General features: G+C 34.2%; 1 protein-coding gene and 1 long non-coding RNA gene across 5 annotated transcripts; one reads left to right on the forward strand and one right to left on the reverse strand.

Annotated features, from left to right (window-relative positions):
- The first annotated feature begins 279 nt into the window (after positions 1 to 279).
- LOC118265413 (protein argonaute-2) lies at positions 280 to 23653 on the forward strand. Of its 4 annotated transcripts, none has more exons than XM_050706083.1 (22): positions 280 to 383; positions 1701 to 1743; positions 3571 to 4490; positions 4648 to 4824; positions 5478 to 5566; positions 5800 to 5899; positions 6114 to 6234; positions 6512 to 6645; positions 7046 to 7215; positions 7775 to 7868; positions 10945 to 11049; positions 11633 to 11760; positions 12199 to 12310; positions 12876 to 13040; positions 16957 to 17061; positions 17951 to 18070; positions 18380 to 18469; positions 18990 to 19121; positions 19503 to 19612; positions 19922 to 20018; positions 20315 to 20517; positions 21032 to 23653. In XM_050706083.1, exons 2-22 carry the CDS (start codon positions 1731 to 1733, stop codon positions 21126 to 21128), a joined length of 3282 nt encoding a protein of 1093 aa, XP_050562040.1. In that variant the 5' UTR covers positions 280 to 383; positions 1701 to 1730; the 3' UTR covers positions 21129 to 23653. The 4 variants fall into 4 exon arrangements, with proteins under 4 accessions (XP_050562040.1, XP_050562039.1, XP_050562038.1 ...); XM_050706082.1 differs by having other exon boundaries at positions 312 to 462; positions 1703 to 1743; XM_050706081.1 differs by lacking the exon at positions 280 to 383 and having other exon boundaries at positions 1575 to 1743.
- LOC118269283 (uncharacterized) lies at positions 14077 to 15602 on the reverse strand. Its single transcript, XR_004783093.2, has 3 exons — positions 15207 to 15602; positions 14729 to 14951; positions 14077 to 14589 (listed from the first exon to the last, which is right to left on the reverse strand). It is a non-coding gene; the product is annotated as an uncharacterized LOC118269283 (long non-coding RNA).
- Positions 23654 to 24451: the final 798 nt, after the last annotated feature.

A 24451-nucleotide genomic window follows, 5' to 3' on the forward strand; every position in this document is an offset into this window, starting at 1 on the left:
CCAAAAGAAGTTAAATAGGCACTATTTACTCAGTATTTTTTTTTTTATTTAGAGTTTTTTTTACGAAAAATCGCCAATCCCTAAGTTTGTCCATAATATAAAAATATATATTCAATGTTTGTATTATTAGTTATTTTCTATTACTTATAAAAAAAATAAAAGTAAAGAAATAAAATTGTTGTATGTAAACTGTTTGTCAAAAACCTAATCGAATAAAATCTATTTCCATTTTGTACAATCGAATAGAAGATGGAAGTACATCTCTACAGAACTTATTGATTGATTGCACTTTGAATATAAACATAAACACATACATGACAGTTTTACGTTTTACCTGTTGGGAATAGTGCACTTTGCCAGCCATTGATGAATTAAAATATCATACCACAAGGTCTTCTAACGTAAATTGACTGTAATATTATTGCAAATCAGTGAAAATTAAAAGTAAAGCCAGTGATAACGGTATGTGATGATAGAATTTGTTTTATTAAATGTAAGATCCCGATTCAAACTACTGTGTTGTTTCCAACATAATAGACAGTTAGACACTAAGTATTTTCTGAATTTAAGCTTAAATCTCAGGTTTTATGAGAACACATATACTTTGAGATCTCTTTTTCACCGAGAAGTGATTATTCTAGTAAGAAATCAATAAGATTATTTTGTTAAAAAAGGTAGCGTTTAGGATATTAGGTGGAAAACTATCGATTTTTTAGACGCCTAGCCCTCTACTAAGTAATTTAAGGTGGGCTACCATCATGAATTTTTGATAAATACTGCAATAATGCGCCTATAGACTTGCATGTACATCTTTCACGCGAAATATAAGCATCGAAAGTTACGTGTTAAGAAGTGGTTGTAATTGTGTGATTCTTATTTATTGGTTAAAATTTCATCATACATCAGGTAACAATAGGATTTCTAATAAATACTAAAATTTTTAATAACCTTGAAAGTTTCTGATAGATAGGATTATTTTATTGGCCCCTAGCATTGATGTTATTGTTCAAAATATATGTCAAGATTCATGTTCACAATATGGTGTACAATAAAAATAAATCAAGGAGCTTAATGAACTCGATTCAGAATATTTTATTTTATAAATAAGATCAATGTGTGAGTAAAACTACTACCCAAACAAAGACATTTTGGTTTACTTGACATTATGTTGTTCTAATAACTAAACAAGCATGATGCAATACCTTCATACTCGTTTATTATTGTGTTACATGTTCGAAATATACCTACTAATAGTACTATAACATAAACAGCATCGTCAATGAGAAATGTGACATCCATATTGCCATAATGGAAAGACATAGACAAGTCTAGATTAGGCTCATTCCAGTTTAATTAAAAACTTCAAAATTGTCTTTAACAATCTTAATTTAAAAATATAATTGATATACATATTGGGTACATTTTCAGTCCAATAGCAAACATTTGTGTTTAGTTACCTAATTAAGTTTAAAAAATAATTTTAGCAATTTGTAGACTGGCAACACTGGTGTAGGGGAATTCTAGATTATTCTCTTCGCCATTTAGTACATACTTTCTATTTGACATCATTATTAGTATTCATTTAGCAATCTGCTACCAAGAATATCACACCTGTACTTGTTAATTAACAAATTGAACAAAAATATTTAATAATTATTATTCAGTTTGCTGTATAGTGTTTACAGTGTGTTTTATATTACAGCTACCACGTGAAGTAAGACGCTGTCAAAATGGGGAAGCCACGTAAGTAACTCTACATAATATTTTTTTTATGTATTGATAAAATGTTGCGTAGAAATCAATTTATTTATTTTATGAGGTGCATGAGTTCTAGGTGTGTAATTCAAGGCCATTCCTCTTATTGGTCAAAATAATCATAGTGGAAAATGTAATAGTCATAAATGTTATAGCAATTTCTTGTTCAGGGTTATTGGTGTACTATTTTATGATGTTTCTTCTTGTAATATTGTAGTTATAGAAATACAAATTGAAATGATTTCGACATAAATAGTATTATAAAGGTTTTAAAGAAGCTGCAGTCTAACAAATATGATTGTAAAATCTTTAATTGTTGTGCAATCCATGTTGCACGCAGTTGTAGATATGCATTCTCTTTATCTATGACCAATCGTCTTCTTACAATTGTTTATAGTTGAAATTAGTCTGGAAATTACTATTTTACATTGTAATATCATACTTATATGCTTTAACTATTCAAATATCTGAGTATGTCTGGAATTTTTAAATCAAATTTATTTCAATTTAATCTTGACACCAAGATATCAGATTCAGTTTCACTTACAAAGGACAAAGGAGTATTTAGTTTTCTAGAATTTTCTCTTGTAGTAGAAGCAGGAATAATAACCAATATACTTATGGTATTAGGTTTGTCATCTGTAACATATAACAGAAAACATAAAAGGTGCAAAAGGTATTGTGTTACATTTTTAATGTGTGCGCTGACCTATTTTGAGAATAAAAGGCGATATTTTTTTTACAAAACATGGGTACACACTAGTATTTTCTCCTGTGTCATGGGTGCGTTTACATACATACAAGTTCACATACATAATATGTTGGTTTTGATAATATACAGTATGAAATGGGGCAGTCAGTTTTTCATTTTTTTCTACTACTTGCAGTAGCAACAAATTAATCCATTATTGGTGGTGTTTATAAAGTTGCAATACAAGACGTAACACAAGTGCATTGTTTACCATGGAGGCATATAATCACACCTTTTTTGAAGATACCCAAGCTGTAACTCGTGGGGGAAAATGTGGCAAGAAATTAATTTTATAATCAGAGTGTTACATGTGACCCCTATTAGTTCCTCCTAGTATCAGAGTGTTACATGTGATCCCTACTTGTACCTACTAGTATCAGAGTGTTACACGTGATTCCTATTTGTACCTACTAGTACCAGAGTGTTACATGTGATCCCTACTAGTACCTATGTGATGATTCATAGATATGGATTCATGTTGAAACATGTTTGACTTTGTTTAATCTTCATTTCTTTGGTCTACTAATTACCTACTCTTTTTGTAATGTACATAGTACAAAACGGTTTTGTGTTAATGTCACAGAAAAGCTAATTAGCTATATGTTTTAACTCAATCGTTCTTCTTCATATTTTAGTTATGTTTGTATCACAGAATAATTAACTTGGTTGCTACTTTTGCGTAGATGAGCGTGGAACTCCCTCTTTAAGTTAAATAGCTATTTATGTCATTAACAAAATTAATCGTACCTAGATATTGAACTGCAAGTTGGACTCGCGTGCTGCGTTTTTTTTTTGTTTTGAGTATTCAAAGGTACCTTTTAGTAAATTAATATCGATATTGAGTTAATAATTTAACACCATGAGTTTGTTACTCGGATTATATTATTTACACTTAAATATTGGTATTATCGATTATATCGATTAATAACAATAAATTTTCATAACACTAAACATAACTAAAATATTATGTAAATGTAGAACGGATATAACTATCACTTGTCCCAAAATTTTATTTATTTTAAATAATTAGAAAACATTTAAGCAATTTTTTTCATTTTTCATAGCAAAAAAGAAAGGAGGAAAAAAGAATGTACAGAAAGAAGAAGAGCCGTCACAGAGCTCTGTGTCTGTTGAGGAGCCAACTTCTCCGGATGTCCCAGAAGCAGAAGCAGAAGATGATTCTAATCTTTCGGCAGCAGCTCGCAAAAGAAAGGAGAAAAAAGAGAAGAAGGAAAGATCATTGCAAGCTTTGCAAGCTCTGCAGGGAATGAAAAAACTATCAATATCAGAATCTTCAAAAGATGAACCAGGTGCTAAAGATGAGTCTACTTGTAAAGAGGAACCAACTTCTAAGGAGGAGGCTAGTAAACCCGAGCCCGAAACTCCTACAGAGGCACCGTCACAAATTCAATTGGAGGCTGCGGCTATGCCATCACAGGAGAAACCTCCACCAGAGGCAGCCAAAGAACCACCAAAGCCGGCTGAAGAAGAAGAATTTGGGCTAGGTCTGGGCTTATCAGGTACTAGGAAGAAGAAGCCTAAGAAGAAAAAGGCTGAACCAGCTCCAACAGTTGAGGCCCAGCAAGCATCAGCTCCACAGACAGCAGATCCCCTTAAAGCTACACCCACATCTCCAGCAGGAGCTCCAGTCTTGGTGCAGATGCCTGAACCTGCGCACGCTGCTCCTGGACCATGGAGCAAGAGTGGATCTGGAAAAAGCCGTGGATGGACTCCCGTCCCTCTAGGCACTATGCCAGAGCCACCCGCGAGACTGGTTCCGCAACCGACGCCGGTACCGCAAGCGACGCCGATACCGCAAGCGACGCCAACAGCTGTGGTTCCTACTGCACGTGCTCCTAAATCCATGGAACCTACCATGTGTCGGTATCAGATACCAAACAAAATTCCCGGTAACCGTGTTCGAGCTGCCCACATAAGAGTTATGGTCAACTATTTGGAAATGGAATTTAAATCCCTTAAAATTGTAAGTATGTTTGAAAGGTTCATCTAAATTAAAAATTAACTGATATATACATTTTTTTCCCGTAATTTCCCTTGTATTTTAGTGTAGTTTAAGTGTTTCACTATTTCAACATTGACATTGTATTCTAATTTTATTAAATATTACTTTTTTTTTACAGTATCGCTATGACGTTAGCATTACCCCTGACAAACCCAAGAAGATGTTGCCAGATGTATTTTTAAAAGTGAAAAATAAGTTTTTCGCTAATGAATTAATAGCGTTTGATCAGATGAAGAACTGTTATTCGTTGAATGCTCTTAAGAACATTACGACGACGGAGCGGTTCCATGCTACTGTAAGTATTATATTATATACAATGTTAAGAAACTAGTAGTTGATAACCTTGTAAGACTGTTTTACTTACATCACAAAGGTTTTCCCAGTAGGCTACAATATGGGGATCTTCAAGAAGGGAGTAAATAGGTTCCTTAAGTGTCGGCAAGTCGCATGTAATGTCCCAAGTGTTGTAAGCGTTCAAAGGCCACGGTAACCACTTACTATCAGGTGGGCCGTGTGCGTTTTCGCCACCGTCGTTGTATAAAAAATAACATAAATAAACAACTTACTCCAATGATCTCCAACTTGTATGCCTTTGAAGATTTTAGCAAACCTCTTTTATGAAAATTAGGTACAGCCTGGTCCATGGGGTTTTGATGTAATTAACAACCCTATACTATAATTCTTGAATACTCCATTAGATTCCAAGTTATTCAGGGTGTCCCGTAAGTCGACGTCCAAATGGCACCAGATGATCGGCAAGGTTCCAAGACACCCTGTATAAATTTAAAAAAAACATCATATTAAAATATAATATTGATAAGGTATCGCTTACCTTAGCATAGATTTCGAAACTTTCACAGCGTCTAATGAAAATAGTTTTGTATTATTGCATAGTAATGTGGTACATAAGAACAGATGAATATGTTTTTTTTATTTGTTTTATTTTAGGTCGAGCTTCTAGATCAGAATCAAAGATCGATAAATTTTGACGTTTCACTGAAAGCCACAGGAGTCGTCGATTTGGAAAATATTAAAAAGTAAGTAGCCCTGTCTATATTTAATCTCTTTACTAAGCAGATTTTCGCGAATGCGAATACGAATATAGTGCATCACTACGTTGGACTACTTAATCATCAACAACGTTGCAATTTTTGTTAAAAGCAAATATTATTTTTTAATGTGTATCTTATAAAACGACAATATCTACGTACAGTACCTGTCCAGTGTCCATCCTTATTAAGCAAATAAATAATTGTTTTTTTGTTAACAGTTACATGAGAACGCGCGCTTCGTCTCTTTGCCATCCTACTGAGGAGATCCAATGTATCGACGTTATTTTACGCCAGGGGGCGTTGGAGTCGTACGTTAAGGTAAATATGTAATGTTTTCAAAACTACGATAATACAAACTGTGATCCAAAAATGTATAGCGCAGTTATAGTAAATAACACCAATACCATAATAATTGCTCCAACCAAGAAATGAACTTGAGATGTTTTTCTGATCTTGCATGGCTACATGGCCAAAGAGACACTATTATATGCTACGATTATTACATATTATATTTTTTGTTTTTTCTTTGTAGGCTGGCCGTCAATTTTTCAAACGACCATCCCGCCCCATAGATTTGGGCTTTGGTTATGAAATGTGGACGGGGTTGTTCCAATCCGCTATATTTACCAATAAAGCCTTTATCAACATTGATGGTAAGTAAAAAAAATATATATATTTTGTTATTACCTTTGTTGCTAATTTAAAATGAACCTAGTTACTATTGATTGACAGTTCAGATTTGTGTACTGCTTCTTCTCTTTTATTTTTTTTTCTTTTGCTACGAAGTACGAACACATATCAAATCGTGTAGTTCGAATATAGAATATATTTTTGTTCAAGTCATTTAAAAAATGTTTAATATGGTAAAGTAGCTACTTCTACATTTCAGAATGCTTTTATTTCTATCTAATGTTTATTTTAACTCTGCAGTGGCGCACAAAGGCTTCCCAAGGCATCAGAGTTTGCTTGATGCCATGATCAAAGATTTCAACTTGGATCCTACCAAGCCACTTGATAACCAACGTGGATGTGACTATTTCGCTGCATTCGTTAAAGGATTGAAGGTTAGTGTTTAAAATATTAAGTCAATTGTTTACTATTGAAAAAGAATTTAATAATTAATTGAGCACAAATATAAATGGTAACATGTTTAATAGTTGGAAGTCTTGACAACTACCTGGCGGGTTATCGGGGCTTCGGCTCGAAAAGCAAAAGTGGGCACGGGTTGGTTTTTAGTCACTAAGAGTCTGACACTCCCTCTCGCTTTACCGAAGACGGGAAAAACAATTAGACATTTTTTCCCTAAAAAAAAGACAGTTGGGAGTCAACAGTGACTGACACTAGCATAGAATTTGTAACAGTTTTCTATAGGCAATCTTATATTGTTTTACACTTAAATATAAATAAATATAAATTAGACTTAAATACAGCAATAAAGACTTAATTATTGTTTTTAATAACAAGGTGGTTGCTACTCTGGTCGGTAACACGCCCTCGGCTGGTCATCGTCGGGAGTTCATCTGTAACGGCCTGGTGGGCCCACCCCACGATCTGGTCTTCACCATCACAGAATCAGACGGACGTACTAGAAAGACATCTGTCGCGGAATATTTCGCGAAAGACAAAAATTACAGGTGAGTAGACATTATCCGTTTTTTATATTATCGGTAGCCTTAGTACGAGTTTGCTTTACGTTGAACGAAAATGAAATGAGAGCGCGTTCGGCGCTCTGATTGGCCCGGTTCAAGTGAACCAACTAATCAGAGCGCTGAACGCGCTCTCGTTTAGCATAAAAAAAACTTGTACTAAGCCCTTTGTAATTTTAACTTAGTTTGTGTAGTATCTTCCCTGTAACTAGCCCAGTTTTAGAAAGTTTTTAATAACTATAGTGAGTTATAAAAAATAATAATTAAAAATAACGGTTTACGCACTGAACAACGTCTCGTACTAAGTGACTTCGCCGCGCCGTTATCAATTAATTTAGTTCAAGAAAATTCTTAAAAATATTACATGTTGAATGTTTTGTAAATAAAATGTGAAATTTTAGCACTTAAAAGTGTATTAAATTGTATTGAAAGTCTACTAATGTTTAGTCGCATCTCAAATACACACCTGAAACCTGTGAATAGCTTTTTATGCTATCTAATATATGCAAATAGAGTATCCAAAAATAATATTTCGTTTTTCTTTTAGGCTGCGGTACCCAAGACTTAATTGCTTGTGGGTCGGAAATAAGGACCGATGCATTTACTTCCCCATCGAACTCTTACATGTCGCTGAGGGTCAGGTAAGTGGTTCATTGAGACCGTAAGTTTCTATACATAATGTACAACTCATACCCGTTTTCACTTATCACTCTTAAATTACGAACCCTTAAACTAAGATAGGTGACAGACAGTTAAGGCGCGGTGAATAGACGACTTTTATGTATTTGAGGGGGTGAAGCAGGTGAAGTGGGTCTCGTGTACTGAGGGGTGCACCGCGCAAATGTCATTGATACACGTATTCTATTTTATTTAGGAGCGTAATTTCGCTTCCATAGTTTCATGGACGATTTGCCCAATGCGTTGCTGTCTAGAATCGCGTTCCGTGATCCTTAAGATCGAATCTCATTACTCGTATCAGTTTTTGTTTTCTTATTTTTTCAATATTATGTTGTATACATTTTTATTTTATTTTTATTTATTTTTTTATTTTGTTTTTTTATGACTAAAACCGAAATCGAACAGTGACAGTTGCCTGTATGACGTTGACGTCTCTCAGTACCACATGATTAGGGATGGACATTAGAAAGATCTTTTTTATCGCTATCGATACTCGCAGCGTACATTGAATTCTCATTAATTTCTTATCTACATTTATTTAAAATTATCTAAATTTACATTTTTAAATACTACAACATACAAAATAAAATAATATTTAAAAATATAAAAATAGGAGCCGACCAGTAGCGGGAGCATGGTCCAAGCTACCGGTGGTTAGGGCTCCAGAGACAGAAACCTTCTCACAATACGTGCCGTTTCGAGAAGTACTGCCTTCTGCATCAGGCCCAGCTTGATCCATCCGCCCAACCCCAGCCTCCTAAGGTGATTGTCGAGGCTGTTGGGTATTAATCCGTTGGCCGACACGACTATCGGCACAATGATAGCCGAATCCACACTCCACATGTCGACAACCTCGTGAGCCAAGTCAAGATATTTTATTTGTTTATCTTTTTCAGCTTTCACGAGGTTCTCGTCATGAGGAATGGTGATATCGATTATCATCGTGTGGCGCGCTTGCCGATCTATCACCACTATATCAGGTTTATTGGCTACAATAGTCCTGTCAGTGATGATAGATAGAAAGATAGATAGAAACAACTGCTGAGCCTGTACCAAGCGCAGGTTCGATTGCATTGCTACACACGCGTGTCTGTATCGCTACACACGCGCGTTTGTATCACCTCTGTATCGCTATAATGCGCGTCGACGGGGCGTTTTTTTCCTGCAGAGCAGTTTGTTGTCGTTTGTATCGATACAAATGCGCGGCCCCGGCGCGTTTAAAAAACGTGGTGTGCATAGGCCCTTAGAAGCAGTAGGTAGGCACTAACCTTTTAAAAATTAAAAAAGGGACAGGAGGATATATAAATAAAACACCAATATTAGTATAAAATATGTATTAATCATCTTGAATAATTAGGAGAATGTCATCTTAGAATTGTGAAGGGGTTCGGGGTACGTATATTTTCTTGGTATCTTTCCCAACTGAGATACCATATTATACAGGCTGAGATGCACGCCACTGACGAATAACTGATAAAGTCGCCTCATCTTCCAAGACTCTTCTGCCAATAGAGTTACAGCGACCAGTCGCAATCGTACAATTTACACAGCGATCTATGTCGTCAATATTCGATTGATAGGCTTGTTGCAGTTGTCCAAAATAGAGAGTCAGGTAATTTATAGATTCAAGATCCGTCAAAAGTCCTTTATAAAGCCGAGGTCGTGGGGTTAAACAATAAAACATGGAAAATACGTGCGCACTTAGAACGAAACACAACGAACGAGTGTCATCCAAAGAGTATAATAAGTATAGGGAAAGTGTCATCTGTCAATCGGTGACTGACTGAAGTCAGTCAGAAGTGTTTTAAGAAGTTTAAATCAAAGAGTACGTTATACATACATTATTTTACATACATTATTACACAACTTAATTTAAGTTTTCTCGCTTCCTAGATAGAAACAAGGTACCATATTTTGTGATTTCCCTTAGAAAAATATGACGGTTTTTTTAATATACATATCAACTAGTTAACTGCTGGGCCCAAAAGTCCCCTTCTCCTTTTAAGAATGATACGGAACGTTACTGAATGTGTCATCTGCACCATGCTACGCGGTAATAGTATAAGAAAAAATTAATTGTATTTACACAACTTATAATTCAAATCGATTTCGTACAAAAAAATATACTGACAACCCAACTTAGAAAATGCTAATTACAAAATAAAATATTACAAACAGCAAAAAGATATGTTAGTGAATGATTATTTTCTGAGCGGCGATTGACACAAACTGACATAGGTCCACCAAGCAGCGCGCCTCAGCGGTCACTGCCGGTCCGCGTAGGAATGAAAGAGAAACGAATAGATGTCATGATCGGACGACATTTTGTTCGATTCGTTCTGAGTTATTTATCATGAATTATATTAATTCTTACAAATATCTCATTTCAATCGATAAATAAATGCGGCAGATCCTTTTATTATTTTAAATTACGTCACTGTTATTAATTTTATTAAGATATGTTCATAAATAATATAGTTACAATGGCTAGAATTTCAATTTAAATGGTTAGTTTATGATTTTTTTCTATCGAGAAAATGTATAGAAAACGTGTTTTGAAGAAGATGGTCCATTTATAAAAATGATCAAGATTAACATATATTTTTTTTGTTGCTCTAACTTGTAAACATTGGGCAAAAACACTGTTAAATCAATCCTATTTTGACTATACACAGCGCCTTAACGACAATTCAGTTAGACCAACCTATAAGTGATACCTAACAGTAAAGGTAAAGGGTTAATTTTAAGTGCTCCTTACCGCTAAGTAACTCTTAGTTAAAAGATGGTTGGTGAAAACGGCCATAAGTCATTTTAGTAACACCATGAAAAGCTCCAACATAAGATAGTTTGTCTTTCAAGATTTATGATTTATCATTGTATTATCTGTACCTCAAATAGCAATATAAATAATAGTACCGAGGAAATTTGTATTGTGTCACATAAAGCTAAAACAAAGTAAGCTATAACTTGCTATAGAATAAAATCACATACCCATGCAATATATTTTTGTATATTTTAAAACTACAATATTATTTTCAGGCATTAACAAGACAGTTGAACGAACAACAAATATCGAAAATGGTTAAGGAGGCAGCCACACCTCCCGATGAGCGCTTGAAGAAAATCAAAGAAGTGATTTCTAATGTAAGTAGAAAAAGAATTCTTATTTTCTTATGAGATAGTATGGCATGCAAGCAGACAGATCACCTGATGGTAAGCTATCACAGGGCTTAGTACGAGTTTGTTATACGTTTATCGAGATCGCAACGAGACCGCGTTCGGCGTTCTGATTGGTTGGTTCATTGGTACCGGCCAATAAGAGCGCCGAACGCGGTCGCAAAACCAGAGAACTTACAAGTGAGTTGCGGGCGTGATATAACGATGAAACCCAACGTAAGCATTCATTTACGCCAGTTTTCTATTTGGCCTTGGTATCTACAACGTGTCTTTTAATTTTTTTTAATAATTATGTACTACCAGATCATCTTATTATTGAGAAATTCGAAAACGAAAATGGTAACAGTATTCTAACATTGAAAATGGGACCTTGGTTATCTTGCCTGACCCAGGGCCGGAGAACTTATTGAATGATTTCCATCATCAAAAAAGGTAGATTAGGAACAGATACTTTAGGTGTCCAGTCCATATATGTACGTTTTGTGCACGAGACATAAAAATAAATAAATACTCGTAAAAAAACGTTTTAATTTATGTGTTATTCTTATAGATGAAGTACTCGCAAAACCGAGATTTCAAACGGTTTGGATTGGAGATCTCGGAGAAGTTTTACACTGTCAAAGCTAAAGTACTGGAGCCTCCTGTCTTGGAGATTGGAAACGGGAAAGTCACTCCTAGGTATGTAACTTATTGTTATCTTATACTAGTTCATTTATCCAGAAATACTATTATAGGCTAGAAAACATTACGCTGCGAACAATAGCTGCCTAGCAGCGGGTGAAATAGTGCGGGAGTAGCTATGGGATCAGCTATTGCGTAATGTATTGCGGATTTGATTCCCGCTCTGAAAAATTCTTGAATACACATAAATTTACTACTCGTAATGAGGTAGCTAATTTTAATAATTAACTAACATGTACTGCTTAACGTAACTGTTTGAGGTAGTTCGATTAGTTTCAAGTCACAACAGGGACTTATAGTCACGTCATTGATTTAAGTTACGTGTGTAGGAAGCAAGACACATAGTTAATTTAAAGTGTAATTCAAAATTTAATTTATAATACGAAATAAAAAATGAATCATATGTATTTATTTCTTAAATTTTTGGTTATCCAGGAAAGGTCAATGGCAAGCTAACAAGCTGTTGAAGCCCGAAGCACTTACATCGTGGGCTCTCATCGCCGTCGACACGGATTCCAGGAATGATTATGGACCCATGATCGATTTGGTAACTAAAGAACTGTTTCTATTTCTACGTAAAACATAATATTAACAAGACCTTGTTGCCACACACCTGTCGCGATTCTGGATTAAGATGAAGATGTCATTGAGAAATTTTAGAAGAACAAAAAGTAAACAATGATTTCATATGCCAAAATAATGCTCGGCATACTCGACCAGAGAGGCGGTAATATAATAATTATTCGTTGCCCCATACTAGGATTATCTACTGTATAGTGTGTGCGTTTACAAACATACAAGTTCAGACCCAGACCCGAAACAACAAATTGTGGATTACACAAAGAGTTGCTCTGGGAATCGAACCCACTACATGTTATGCGGGATCGGTCACCCAGCCACCGCGCCAACCATGCAGTCAATAGTATATACCGTCACGCCTTTTATCCCCGAAGGAGTAGGCAGAAGTGCACATTGCGGCACGGATTGCCACTGTACAATGTATACCCACTTTTCATCATTATGTTTAAGTCCCATGTAATAGGCTCACCACCTATTAAATGGAACTTACAACTAGAAGTATATAGTATACTAATATAATTTACGTTTTACAGATCGTTAGTACCGGAGGACAGTTGGGAATGGCTGTAAGCAAACCTAAGTTTGTCAATGTGAACGCTAAGATGAAGATGTTGCATAGCATTCTGATGAATGCTTACCGTGACGTCCGCTTCGTCTTCATAATCGTGTCGGCTAGAGGCCGCGATGACTATCATAAGGTAAGCTAAAATAAGTAGAATTTGTACAATATATTTATTTATAACCATCCAGTATATGGCAGACCGGTCAAAATCTACTTGTGAACCAACGGTACAGTTGTTTCTTAGCTTATATTTTTTTATGTAAAGGAAGTCCATAGTTGATGATTGAATGATTAATTATCATTTTGTTATTATATCGTATACTAGCTACTTCCGCGCGGTTTCACCCGCTCTGCTCGGCTCATATTGATCATAGCGTGATGTTTTATAGCCTATAACCTTCCTTAATAAATGGACTATCCAAAACAAACAGAATTATTCCATTTAAACCAGTAGTTCTGGAGATTAGCAAACAAACAAACAAACAAACAAACTCTTCAGTTTTATAATATTAGTATAGATAAGTCAGTTAAGGTGAATGTTCCGAGCTCTTCATGGCCCATTTCCCGATAGATGGCGCTGAATTGAACATTTTCAGTTTTATGTTGTTTTGAGTGTCATTGGAACAATATTAAGTAACAGAAATAGTAATGCGAAAGTCAGGCATCCCACTTTATCGGAATTAGTCAAATTATCGCCTCAAAACCCATCCGATTTGCCATAAAAGCGAAATATTAATATCCAACTCTTGTTTACAGTCATTTATACACACATAGACATAGCGCCTACTTTAAAATCAACCTTTCTTCAAAATTAACCACTAGATGGCGTGCATTTAAAAGTTAATAGGCTGGTACCTGTAGAAATTATGTCTTGGGGATTAGGAACTAAAGAACACCATCTGATGCTATTATGTTCTAAAAATAAAAGGTATAAGTAGTGTTATATTTAGGTACTAAATAGCATAAAACAAAGTCGTTTTCTCTGTCCCTATATCCATATGTATGCTTTCTACACTAAGGATTTTGATGCTGTTTCTTTTAATCGATAGAGTGATTCAAGAGGAAGGTTTATATGTATAATACATGTATATTATAGTAGGGAAACTGATAATTTTGCACCCATGCGAAAACGGGGCGGGTCACTAGTTTGGGAATAAAATGAATGTCAAGAATGCAATGTAAGACAGTTTTATTTTATTATCTTATACATTATTTAATAGAATGTATATACTAACCTGCAATTATTACAAGTATTTATGTGACATGAATGCTTGATACGTGACTGATTATTAAAAAATAATCTCATTCAAAATAATAATTCAAAACTATAATTCATAAACAAGGCAACCAGAATAATAGATTGCAATGAAAGCGGAAAAATGTTTGAGAATATCTAAGCATCCATAATCACTATACTACATAAGGAAATAAAAAAGCAACAACTTTCCTTTTTGTTTTTCAGAAACCTTAAAATAGGTCAATGTATTCATATCACATTATGAACATTATGTTCATTACGACGAGTACACCATTTCAGTTTTCTGACATCAAAAAAAACATGACTGTAAACATTGATAATGTAGATTCTAAACACACTACTATAATAGTACAATAAAAAAACATTTGTCGTGTTGTTTTCACTCATCCTTCTTCATTATTGCCTGGAAACTACCGCTACACAGCTGCTGCGAAAGAAAATTACTATAATTAGTATATTTTGTGTTTAACTTTTGATGTGGATGAAAACAATATCCCAAAAGAAAAAAAAATAATATAGATTGAAATCAATGGAAATCATAAAATAAAATAAAAAAAATTGTGTACCTTTCATACCTAGGTATACATTTCGCATTTTTTTGAACATGTCTCAAAACTATTTCTGGCAGAATACATTCTTTAAAAAAGTGTATTAACTTTGGCATCATATTGCTGATAAAGTCATTATATTATCTCGACAAACTTCTATAACAGTCAAAGGTTCATTGACTGAAATAAAACATATGAAGTAGCATTTATCCATGTTACTGACACGCATTTGTCCTTGAACCTGAAATAGATTTAATATTATAGTAAGAAGATGCTAAAATAAATTATAAAGTGGACATGCAATAGAATTTACTTGATAGTAATATTCACGCTTTTTATTCATAACTAGAACATTATTATCCAATGATAGAGCAAAATTGAAAGGAAATCGTTTTTCTTGGTATGGTCATGTGAAGAAGAGGGATGAAACGCATATTACTAAAAGAGTTCTAAGTTTACATGTAGATGGCTCAACAACTGATGACTCTATACGTACTTGAAAACTAAAGTTTGTTTACAATGAAGCTGGCCACAACTTGAGTTATAATTTACAGGTTTACTATCTTGTCGTCCACATGTATCCAACTGAATGCGCTTTTCACTCGTTTTGACGATTTACGGGCGCCAGAATATTCGTGGCGTTGATACGCCAGCTTTCTCGTAGGACCCCGACATAGTAGGTACCTAGATGTAAACGGAATCCGAAATACACAAAAACTAATTATATACAAGACAATATTATGTTACTTTTATAAACTCAGTACCTATTCGCATAAAATTGAAACGAAATTATAACAAAACTAGATCAAATCGCTTGTAATTGCAGCAAAATGTAGTCTCATGTCATGAAAATTATTGCAAAGTAAATATCCATACCATAGATAAAACAGAATTTATTAAATACGTTCCGAAATTCAGAAAAAATATAGTAATAAAATTTTACTTACCCAAATTATGATATAACATCAATTGAAAAATCGCTGCAGAACAACCATAATAAAATCATAAAATCATATTACATAATTATACTCTATTTACTATAACATTAGAAATTTAAAGATACTTGTTTTACCGCCCGTTCAACTGATTTTGAGTGTATCGGAACGCGCGGGATTCATGTAGCAGACGCAATATAATGTGACAAATAATACTAATGTTTGTCCGTCCAAAGTTATTTGTATTACTAATCTGAGAAAACAATATAATATCGATCGGTGATTTCTAATATGAGGATTTTAGTTTGTAATAGCCAGCTAAACTCACGGGCTGACTTGCTAATATTTATTAGTTGGTAGGTATTTTTATTTTGAAATAAAATTACTTACTTATAAACAACATATACTACAATACTTTGCAATAATCATATTAAATTGGAAAGAAATACATACAAGAAATATTACTTCGAATCAATGAATTTTCATTGATCAAAAACATACAAGAAATTCCGCGCGTAAAGCCTAGCGTAATGCTACGCAAACTCTTCGAAATGTATTTTATTTCAAGTCAACCATCTGATGGTACTAAATAAGTTTGGCAACGTGTCAAAGGTCATGTTCGACGGAACGGCAACATCGTATTTTGTCTACGAACGAATTTAAATTTTTTTATTGTTGCCAGTGACAATAATAATAACTAACGCTAACATTTTTTTCACACACGACCACAATGTTTTATATTTTCGTTTACGATAGTTAGTTTTAAATTATTGTAATGTTTTTTAATGAAAACCATTGTTATAAAATTAGTAATGATTCTTCAAATTTACATTATCGGGTGCACGCCATCTAGCGTTTAATATTATAACCTATCTAGACATTCCGATAAGTTTGATTGTCAAATTGCACTAACACAAGTAAAAGAAATGTCAAATTTTTCACGGTTTTCAAGACTGTTTTTCTCCATATATAATGCGAATTATTTACCAAAAAGTTATATGCAGATTCTTGACCGTACAAAAGTGATAAAGTGATTAGTTTTGTGCAAAAAGTGTCTATGTACGGAGAGTATACCGTGAACGAAAAATGTATGAAAAGGCGATCGGAACATTCACCTTAAGACCAAATAATACCTGTTCCTAAATGTAGCAAATACATTTCTTACCACATAAAAATTGGTTCAGTCCATCGCGAGATAAAAGGTGTTTAAAGTCGATTAAAGTTCATAATTCTTTGACAAGCAGTTTGATATTGTAGTAAAACAGTAATGTTATTCTTTTGTGTAACTTTAGTCGACTTTGATTTAAACAGGTGAAGCAATTGGCGGAACGTGAGGTGGGCATTCTGACGCAATGCATCAAGGAGGCGACCGCGCGCCGTATGAACCAGATGACAGCTAAAAACATACTTCTAAAGGTACATTATTTCTTATCTATATAATATCATCTTTAAATGTTAAAGAATATAATAGCATAGTTCCTTATCATTTCTTTCAAGTTCATTCATTGTTTGTTTAAAAATATTCTTAAGTTTGATACTATTAGAGAGAATAATAATATTATGAACATTGAAAAATATGTCTTTAAGTTTAACTTGAACTTGAACACATCATCGTTCACAGACTATCTATATATTAATACGTGAAGCAAAAACTTTGTAACTGTTTTTACGAAAATTGCGCGGACGTAGGAGCATAAAATTTGGTACACTTATAGTTTATGTGTAGGAGAATTGCAGAACGTTAATATTTTTCAAAAATAATGCTTATAAAATACATTAATAAATCAATAAATAAAACATTACACACACAATACCATGCATAGTATCGTATTTGACAAAACGTCAAAATTGACAGACATTGCGATGATATTCTCACGTCTCATATGAAAAGAAGTTTCTAATTGAAGGAGGTTTGGTTATTCATGATGCGCCGGAATATATTAATTTGAATTTTACAAAACTAATAGCAATTCGTTAAATACAAATTATCCTTGAACGTATGTTAAGTGGTATTGTAAATTAAATCGTATATGGTCGAATTTCGACCACTAGGCGACCACTAGTAATAATAATTATTACTTAATATGTTTTACTATAACATGAGACATACTAAATTAATTATTATGTTATCGGTTAACTCACGTATTAACTGTTTGACGAGGAACTCGGCTAGTTTCAATACACAGGCAATCTAGAGGCTCATATTTATGAGTAGCATGCAGCGGTAATCAGTAGTAGCGCGACAATCGCCCCGTAATAAGTAAAGTAGTTGTAATAATTAACTTAATATGTTGTTTAATAACAGGTGAACTCCAAACTGATGGGTATAAACCAAGCCATCGACATGATCGCCATGCCGAAATGTATAAAGGACACGACAGTGATGATCGTAGGGGCTGACGTCACGCATCCCTCACCGGATCAGGTATGAAATTATCCTCAAATGTATGAGCAGCTAACTTATAAAATTAAATATATATTTTTGATTAATTTTCTTCATTCTTCGCCGTGGGACATTCTAGAAATAGGTTCTGACTGATTGACAGATAAAACTACATATCAACTTTTTCTTCTAACTAAAATATGTACATATGAAAGGCACCTCTATTCCTTAACCTATGAGGCAATCATTTGAAATTATGTTAAGGCCAAGAAGTCGCGAAAAAAAATGAATAAATATTTAATTTATTATTTTAAGAAATACAAATGAAAATTAATATTTTTTTGTTTTCAGTCGAATGTTCCCAGTATCGCTGCAGTGACAGCCTCTATAGATCCGAAATGCTATATGTATAACATCGAATTAAGTATACAAACTCCAAAGGTAAGTGTACCATACTAACTTATTTATTTATTTAATTTATCTAAGCAGGTCAACCTACTGTAATCTTTATTTATTTTTCATTGTATTTTCAACTTTATATCAAAACCATACGTTTTAAATTTGATAGAAAGGAGTGGGTTGAATTACATTTAAGGTAAGCGTCAACAGGTCCGCATCGTACGCATCGCACGCATCGTACTTATTCCGTATGACGTCATTAGCACGCATCGCATGTACGTATTGCTGATGATGCGGTCCGTACGATGCGGATCAGTGGACGCAGTTGTATGAGTTTCTATACAAGACAAATTAAAATCCGTTGCGTGCGGTGCGTACGATGCGGGCCTGTGGACGCGTACCTTTAGGCGGACTAGCTAAATGTCATATTCACTACCAGTTAACTTATCTCAAAAGTGTATTATTTGGATTAAGTTTTGTAAATGTGTGCCCTAACTTGCTATATTTAAAATCCAATTTCCCATAACACTGCTCAATCTTTAATTATAATTGATATCAACAGAAAGAGATGATCGTGGAGTTTGAAGACATGATGTTCGATCACCTGAAGGTGTACAAAGACCGCAACCAAGGCAGATTGCCGAAGAAGATATTTGTGTTCCGTGACGGTGTATCTGAAGGGCAGTTTTCACAGGTAATTATTATTCAAAGTCAGTTTATTAGTTAAGCGTTTTTAAATAAAAATATACCGAAACGAATTAAGGTGCTTTTTCACCAGAAATGTGCTATGTAGTTAATTAGCTATGCTACGAAGATGTAATAACTAGTTGTGTAACTATGTGACCATTTCCACTGATACTAAGCTATGTAGCTGTGCGAGAAAGATGCGCAGCTCGAGTAGATGATGTATCGATAGAAAGGAAGCCATCCATAGCATGCATTGAGCAAGCATGGTGATTAATGCTCAAACCTTTTCCGTGTGGGAAGAGACCTTTGGTCAGCAGTGGTCATTTATAGGCTGTTGATGTTGTACCAACAAGTTACCTACTCTATAAAAAATATTGTTGTGTTGTAGGTAATGAATAGTGAATTGGCGGCAGTCCATAGCGCTTACCAGCGCATGGCAGGTATGCAGAATAAGCCTGAAGTGTTGTTCCTATTGGTACAGAAACGACATCATACGAGGTACGGATTTATTTTTTAAATTATTTTACTTTTCTTTTTTATAACATTCACCATTTTTTAAGAATGTTAATGATTATAGTCACGAATTTTGATATTATGTAATAGGGCATTATCCTCAGTTAGTGGTTGCCAAACGCAGACTTATCAATGCTAAAAAAATAACCAAATCGTTTCGAAGCTTTTAAATAAAATAAAATATTAAAATATTTAGTTTCATTACATAATTAAATTGACGATAACGCGGTTGTTAAAGGATTAATTTTAATTTGACATTGAATTTGACTATTGACAGTATATTTTATATTTCAGATTGTTCAATGACGGCCCCAATGTCCAATATAACGTGGAACCAGGCACAGTCGTCGACACGGATATTGTGCACTCGTCTGAATTGGACTTTTATCTCGTAAGTAATTAATATCTTATCAAGAAAAAATATCTATTTCTCTTCTTTCTATTCTACTCATTCAAATCAGCAATACAAACATTTTTAAATTGTCTCACCCAAAGAACGCGACTTCTTGAAATAAATGATTTAACTGTTATCTATAATATAAAAATAAATCAGGTTATCCTTCCTGACGCTATAACTCCAGAACGCACGAACCGTTTTCCACGGTTTTGCATTGCCGCAAGTCATTATTATACGCGGACGAAATCGCGGGTAACTGCTAGTTTATTTTATATATCTTTTTAAACCAGGTGTCTCACCAAGCAATAAAAGGCACGGCTCGTCCGACCCGCTACCACACAGTCTGCAATGACGGCAAGATCCCTGATGATGAAGTGGAACAGCTGACTTACTACCTTTGCCACTTATATTCACGGTGTATGCGATCCGTGTCTTACCCTACGCCTACCTACTACGCCCATCTTGCCTGCCTGAGAGCCCGATCGCTTACTCAGTAAGTATAATTATTTTTCGATAAAATTAAACATACAACTACTGTGTCACGTATCCCATCTCAAACAGTGAATACAGATGTGAAAATAAAATGTACGTGCTTGTGTTTTGCATGTTTAAATTACATAGGAGTTGTTGTCTAACTACTTACAGCACGCCAGTTATGTTATAATAGGGAAAAGCGAGTCGAGAGTTTCTCCATAAAAAATAAACATACATTTTCTGTAAAAAAAATAAGCATAAACAGTACCCTTAGTACGAGTTTGTTTTAAGTTAAACGAGACCGCGTTCGTACTCTGATTGGCCAGTTCAAATGAACCAACCAATCAAAGCACCGGACGCCGTCTCGTTTGGATATCGTTTAACGTAAAACAAACTAGTAATAAGACTCAGTTTTTAACTGTGACTACTAAGTTTGGGGATATATACTGCGAAAAAAAAAAATACTGTATGGAAAAATAGCTGAATACTTTATGAACAGGCTGATACGGAATAATTCTTTTTCTTTGTTTCAGTGGCGAAAAATTCGATAATCGAGAACTGGAACGTAAACCAAAGCGGCTTCATGTTCTCGACAAGATGCTGCAATTCAGCCGCATGTTCTTCGTTTAATAATATTATAATAGTGCTACACAATCTTAGAATAGTGACGGAATTTATCAGTTTTTTATACTCTAGATGTACCCTTTATAAATAAATGTAACGCACACAAAAAATACAAAAAAAAAAAACTAATAAAAAATACAAAAGAAATAGAAATCAGTCACTTGTGCAGTGAAACTATGTATTTTACTAGTCCAGTATTCGAATCGTAACACAAAAATAAAAAAAAATATGTATAAACGTGATTTTTTGAGGCCCAATCGAACCAGAGGTTTGGTTTTATGTGATAATTAATTGTTTTGTTTACGTATATTTATTAAAATCACTATTTCTTTTATTAAAAATCTGGCATCGGCGACTAAGTTCCATCTACCGTTGGACAGGGCTCCAAAGACCTCACGATGCGTGCCGGTAGAAGGAGAATTGCCTTCGGTGTCAGCCTCTTGATCCATCCGCTAATTTCTGAGATGGCAATCTGAGTCTTAAGATTAACCCATTATTGGTCAACACAACAGTCTGCATAATGACAGCTACATCCATAATCTACATTTCTCCTCACCCCAGACGGGAGGAGTCATTGAATGACCCTCCCCCGTCCCCCCTTTATGTGATTCGTCGCTCGAGGTCGCAGATCTTGTCTCTAAATTGAGGTCGAGCAGTTTTTAAAGGGGGCAAAAATTATAAAATACCATATCCCGCCCTGGGTGAGGTGTCAGGGAATATTAGACTTTAAATCATAAGAAGTAGTTTTAGTTTAGTTTTAATCATTTTTAATGTTTTTGCCTTTTGATTTACTTTACTTAATTTTCATAAGTGTGATGTACTTTTTCAGTTTGATTCAATGTTTGTGTCAAATTGAAATAACGTTTGTATTAAAAAAAAAGTTTTTGGATTAAAATATTAAATTCACTGCTAATTTTAGGACATAAAACCAATGTGTCAATGTCTTAATATAATGCTTAGACCTAAATTTCATAAGACTAGTAAGTGCCTGATCTTGAAGCAAATACAACGTGATGTCGTAATTGGATTTCTCTTTAACATATTATTATTTGAAACTTTTACTTATTTGAAAAATTAAATTAAAGATTATTTTTTATTTGTATAGAAGCATTATTTCAAAATTGTAAGTGTACATATGTGGGCACTATGTTTGAAACAACCCGCTTTTTTAATTTATATTCTTTACAAATTGGTTTTATTGTCCCATAGTTTTGACGTCGTATTGTCGTTACATTGTTCCTACATATATATACAATAGGTAAATGATCAAATAATGTATCAGAGATATTGTAAAAAACATTTTTGAAAAGAGTAACGATGGAGTTTCTTGCTCGTTCTTCTCCATTCGAAGCAACACTTTGGAACGAGCGCCTAGCTTCACTGACAGACAGACTGACGGACAATTCAATTTGACGTTTCAAAAGTGCCTAATTTAGGATTAATTGAAATAAATGCTTTGACTTTGACTTTGACATAATGCGTGACACTTTACGGGGGGCGCGGGACGTTACAAACCACGCACTTCTCGTATTTTCCATCTAGCGGTCTAATACTACAAAAAATGTTGCCATTTGTCCACATTTTAATGTGACACTTTCAGAGCACTGCTGTATATAGGTTACAAAACCTATTATAATATCATTGGGCATGGCACATCTTTTGAGTCACAGTACACAATCACAATATGGCATCTCCTCTTTGTACTTGCTTCATGGTCTGATAGCCACGATGTACCAAATATGTAGGACATATTTTATATGAACTATTTGTCGCATTATGGCAATAGGCTCACCACCTATTACATGGGACTTACAACATAAATTGTGAAAAGTGGGTGTACATTGTACAGTGGCATTACATGCCCATAATGTGCACCTCTGCCTACCCCTTCGGGGATTAAAGGCGTGACGATATGTATGTATTTGTCGCATAAGTTTATTGGGTACTTATATGAAAGTTGTGAAACAGGCGTCAGGCTCAATATTCAACACTAGCTTATTAGCAATAGAGTAGATTTTCACAGATTAAATTATTTTTGCGATGGTATTTCAAATCAGTGTGAGAGCAATAATCGGGTTTAATCATTTTCATCCTTATTTATATGTAATTAGAGTTCATTAAAGCAAGATCCGCCTTTCGCTAGATCTGTGCAAAATTTTAAGTTTTAATTTATCAGAATGAAAACGTAAGTATGTTGCTAAGCTCAAAACTCAGGAATGACTGCACCGGTTTCGATTTTATTATTGTGATTGTTAGTCTTAGAATGTTTTTTATAAAAGGAAAAGTAAGTAAGTCGGAAAATTACCTCCGAATAATTATAAGAGTGTACTAATCATGTAAATCATCGCTTAAATAATGTGTTTGAACACAAAAAAGACAAAAAAAATGGATCTTTTGTATTTATTTTTACAGGGTGTGTTGTGGTATGTATTTGATATAATTCCACGTTCGCTGGTTTAATTGCATTTACCGTGTATCTTTATCTATGTAAATGTTAATTAGATGGTGAAATAAATTACTTTAAGGTCCAATGTTTTGTTTTATTTCAAATTAAACTGCGAACTTTTATTTTAAAAGTGTATGTAATTATTTTATTTTTATTATCACTAACTGCTGCACTAGGAGACACTTAATGATTACTTAAACTGTACCTTAGAAGAATTCGTCTTCTAGACTAATCTACTCTTATAAACGAAATTGGAGTGTATGTTGTAATACTGAAATAACAGCTTTTTACTACATGCATAAATGAATGAATATACATACGATACATACACCAAAATAATATTTTTTACAATTTATGTCTGCCTGTCTGTCTGTTTGTTCTGACAAACCTCGGAAATAGCTGGATCGATTTTGATGAAATGTTGTTGGCAAGTAGCTAATGTACTAAGAAGTATCTTAGGCCACTTTGATTAGTTTCAGTAAAATACAGGCATGTATAATTAAACAATGGTCCTATCATCGTAGGTATATCCATACATGCCTCAACCAAACCTTTTGCAAACAGAAAAACCTTTAAAACCTTAATCATATATTTATAATTATAATTACCGTCTATTATCACGAACACGACACAATTAACAAGACTACGTAATATTGGTAAACATTCATACAACAATTTCCGGCGGTTCTGTCCTATTTAGTGCGGCCTCAACATCGCCTCGACGGAGTGCATGTTAATTACTTAATACTCCGCTAGAGGCCGCCGTTGCATGCTACATACAACTGAGAATACAAATAATACGTTCCACTTCGACAATTAAGTACATAAAGTAATTATAAGACGGTAAAATCTTTATTTACTTAACCCCCTTACGCACTAACGG

The sequence above is a fragment of the Spodoptera frugiperda genome, chromosome 28 (assembly GCF_023101765.2).
Source record: "Spodoptera frugiperda isolate SF20-4 chromosome 28, AGI-APGP_CSIRO_Sfru_2.0, whole genome shotgun sequence".
NCBI classification, from domain to species: domain Eukaryota; kingdom Metazoa; phylum Arthropoda; class Insecta; order Lepidoptera; family Noctuidae; genus Spodoptera; species Spodoptera frugiperda.

What these genes read in the sequence shown, in the direction of transcription:
- LOC118265413 (XM_050706080.1), top strand. Translation starts at nt 2,719, where the DNA reads ATGGAGGCATATAATCACACCTTTTTTGAAGATACCCAAGCTGTAACT. An exon ending in AGCCTTTATCAACATTGATG is followed by an intron (nt 6,235 to 6,511) that starts GTAAGTAAAAAA and finishes TTAACTCTGCAG; the next exon opens with TGGCGCACAAAGGCTTCCCA. An exon ending in CAGAAACGACATCATACGAG is followed by an intron (nt 19,613 to 19,921) that starts GTACGGATTTAT and finishes TTTATATTTCAG; the next exon opens with ATTGTTCAATGACGGCCCCA.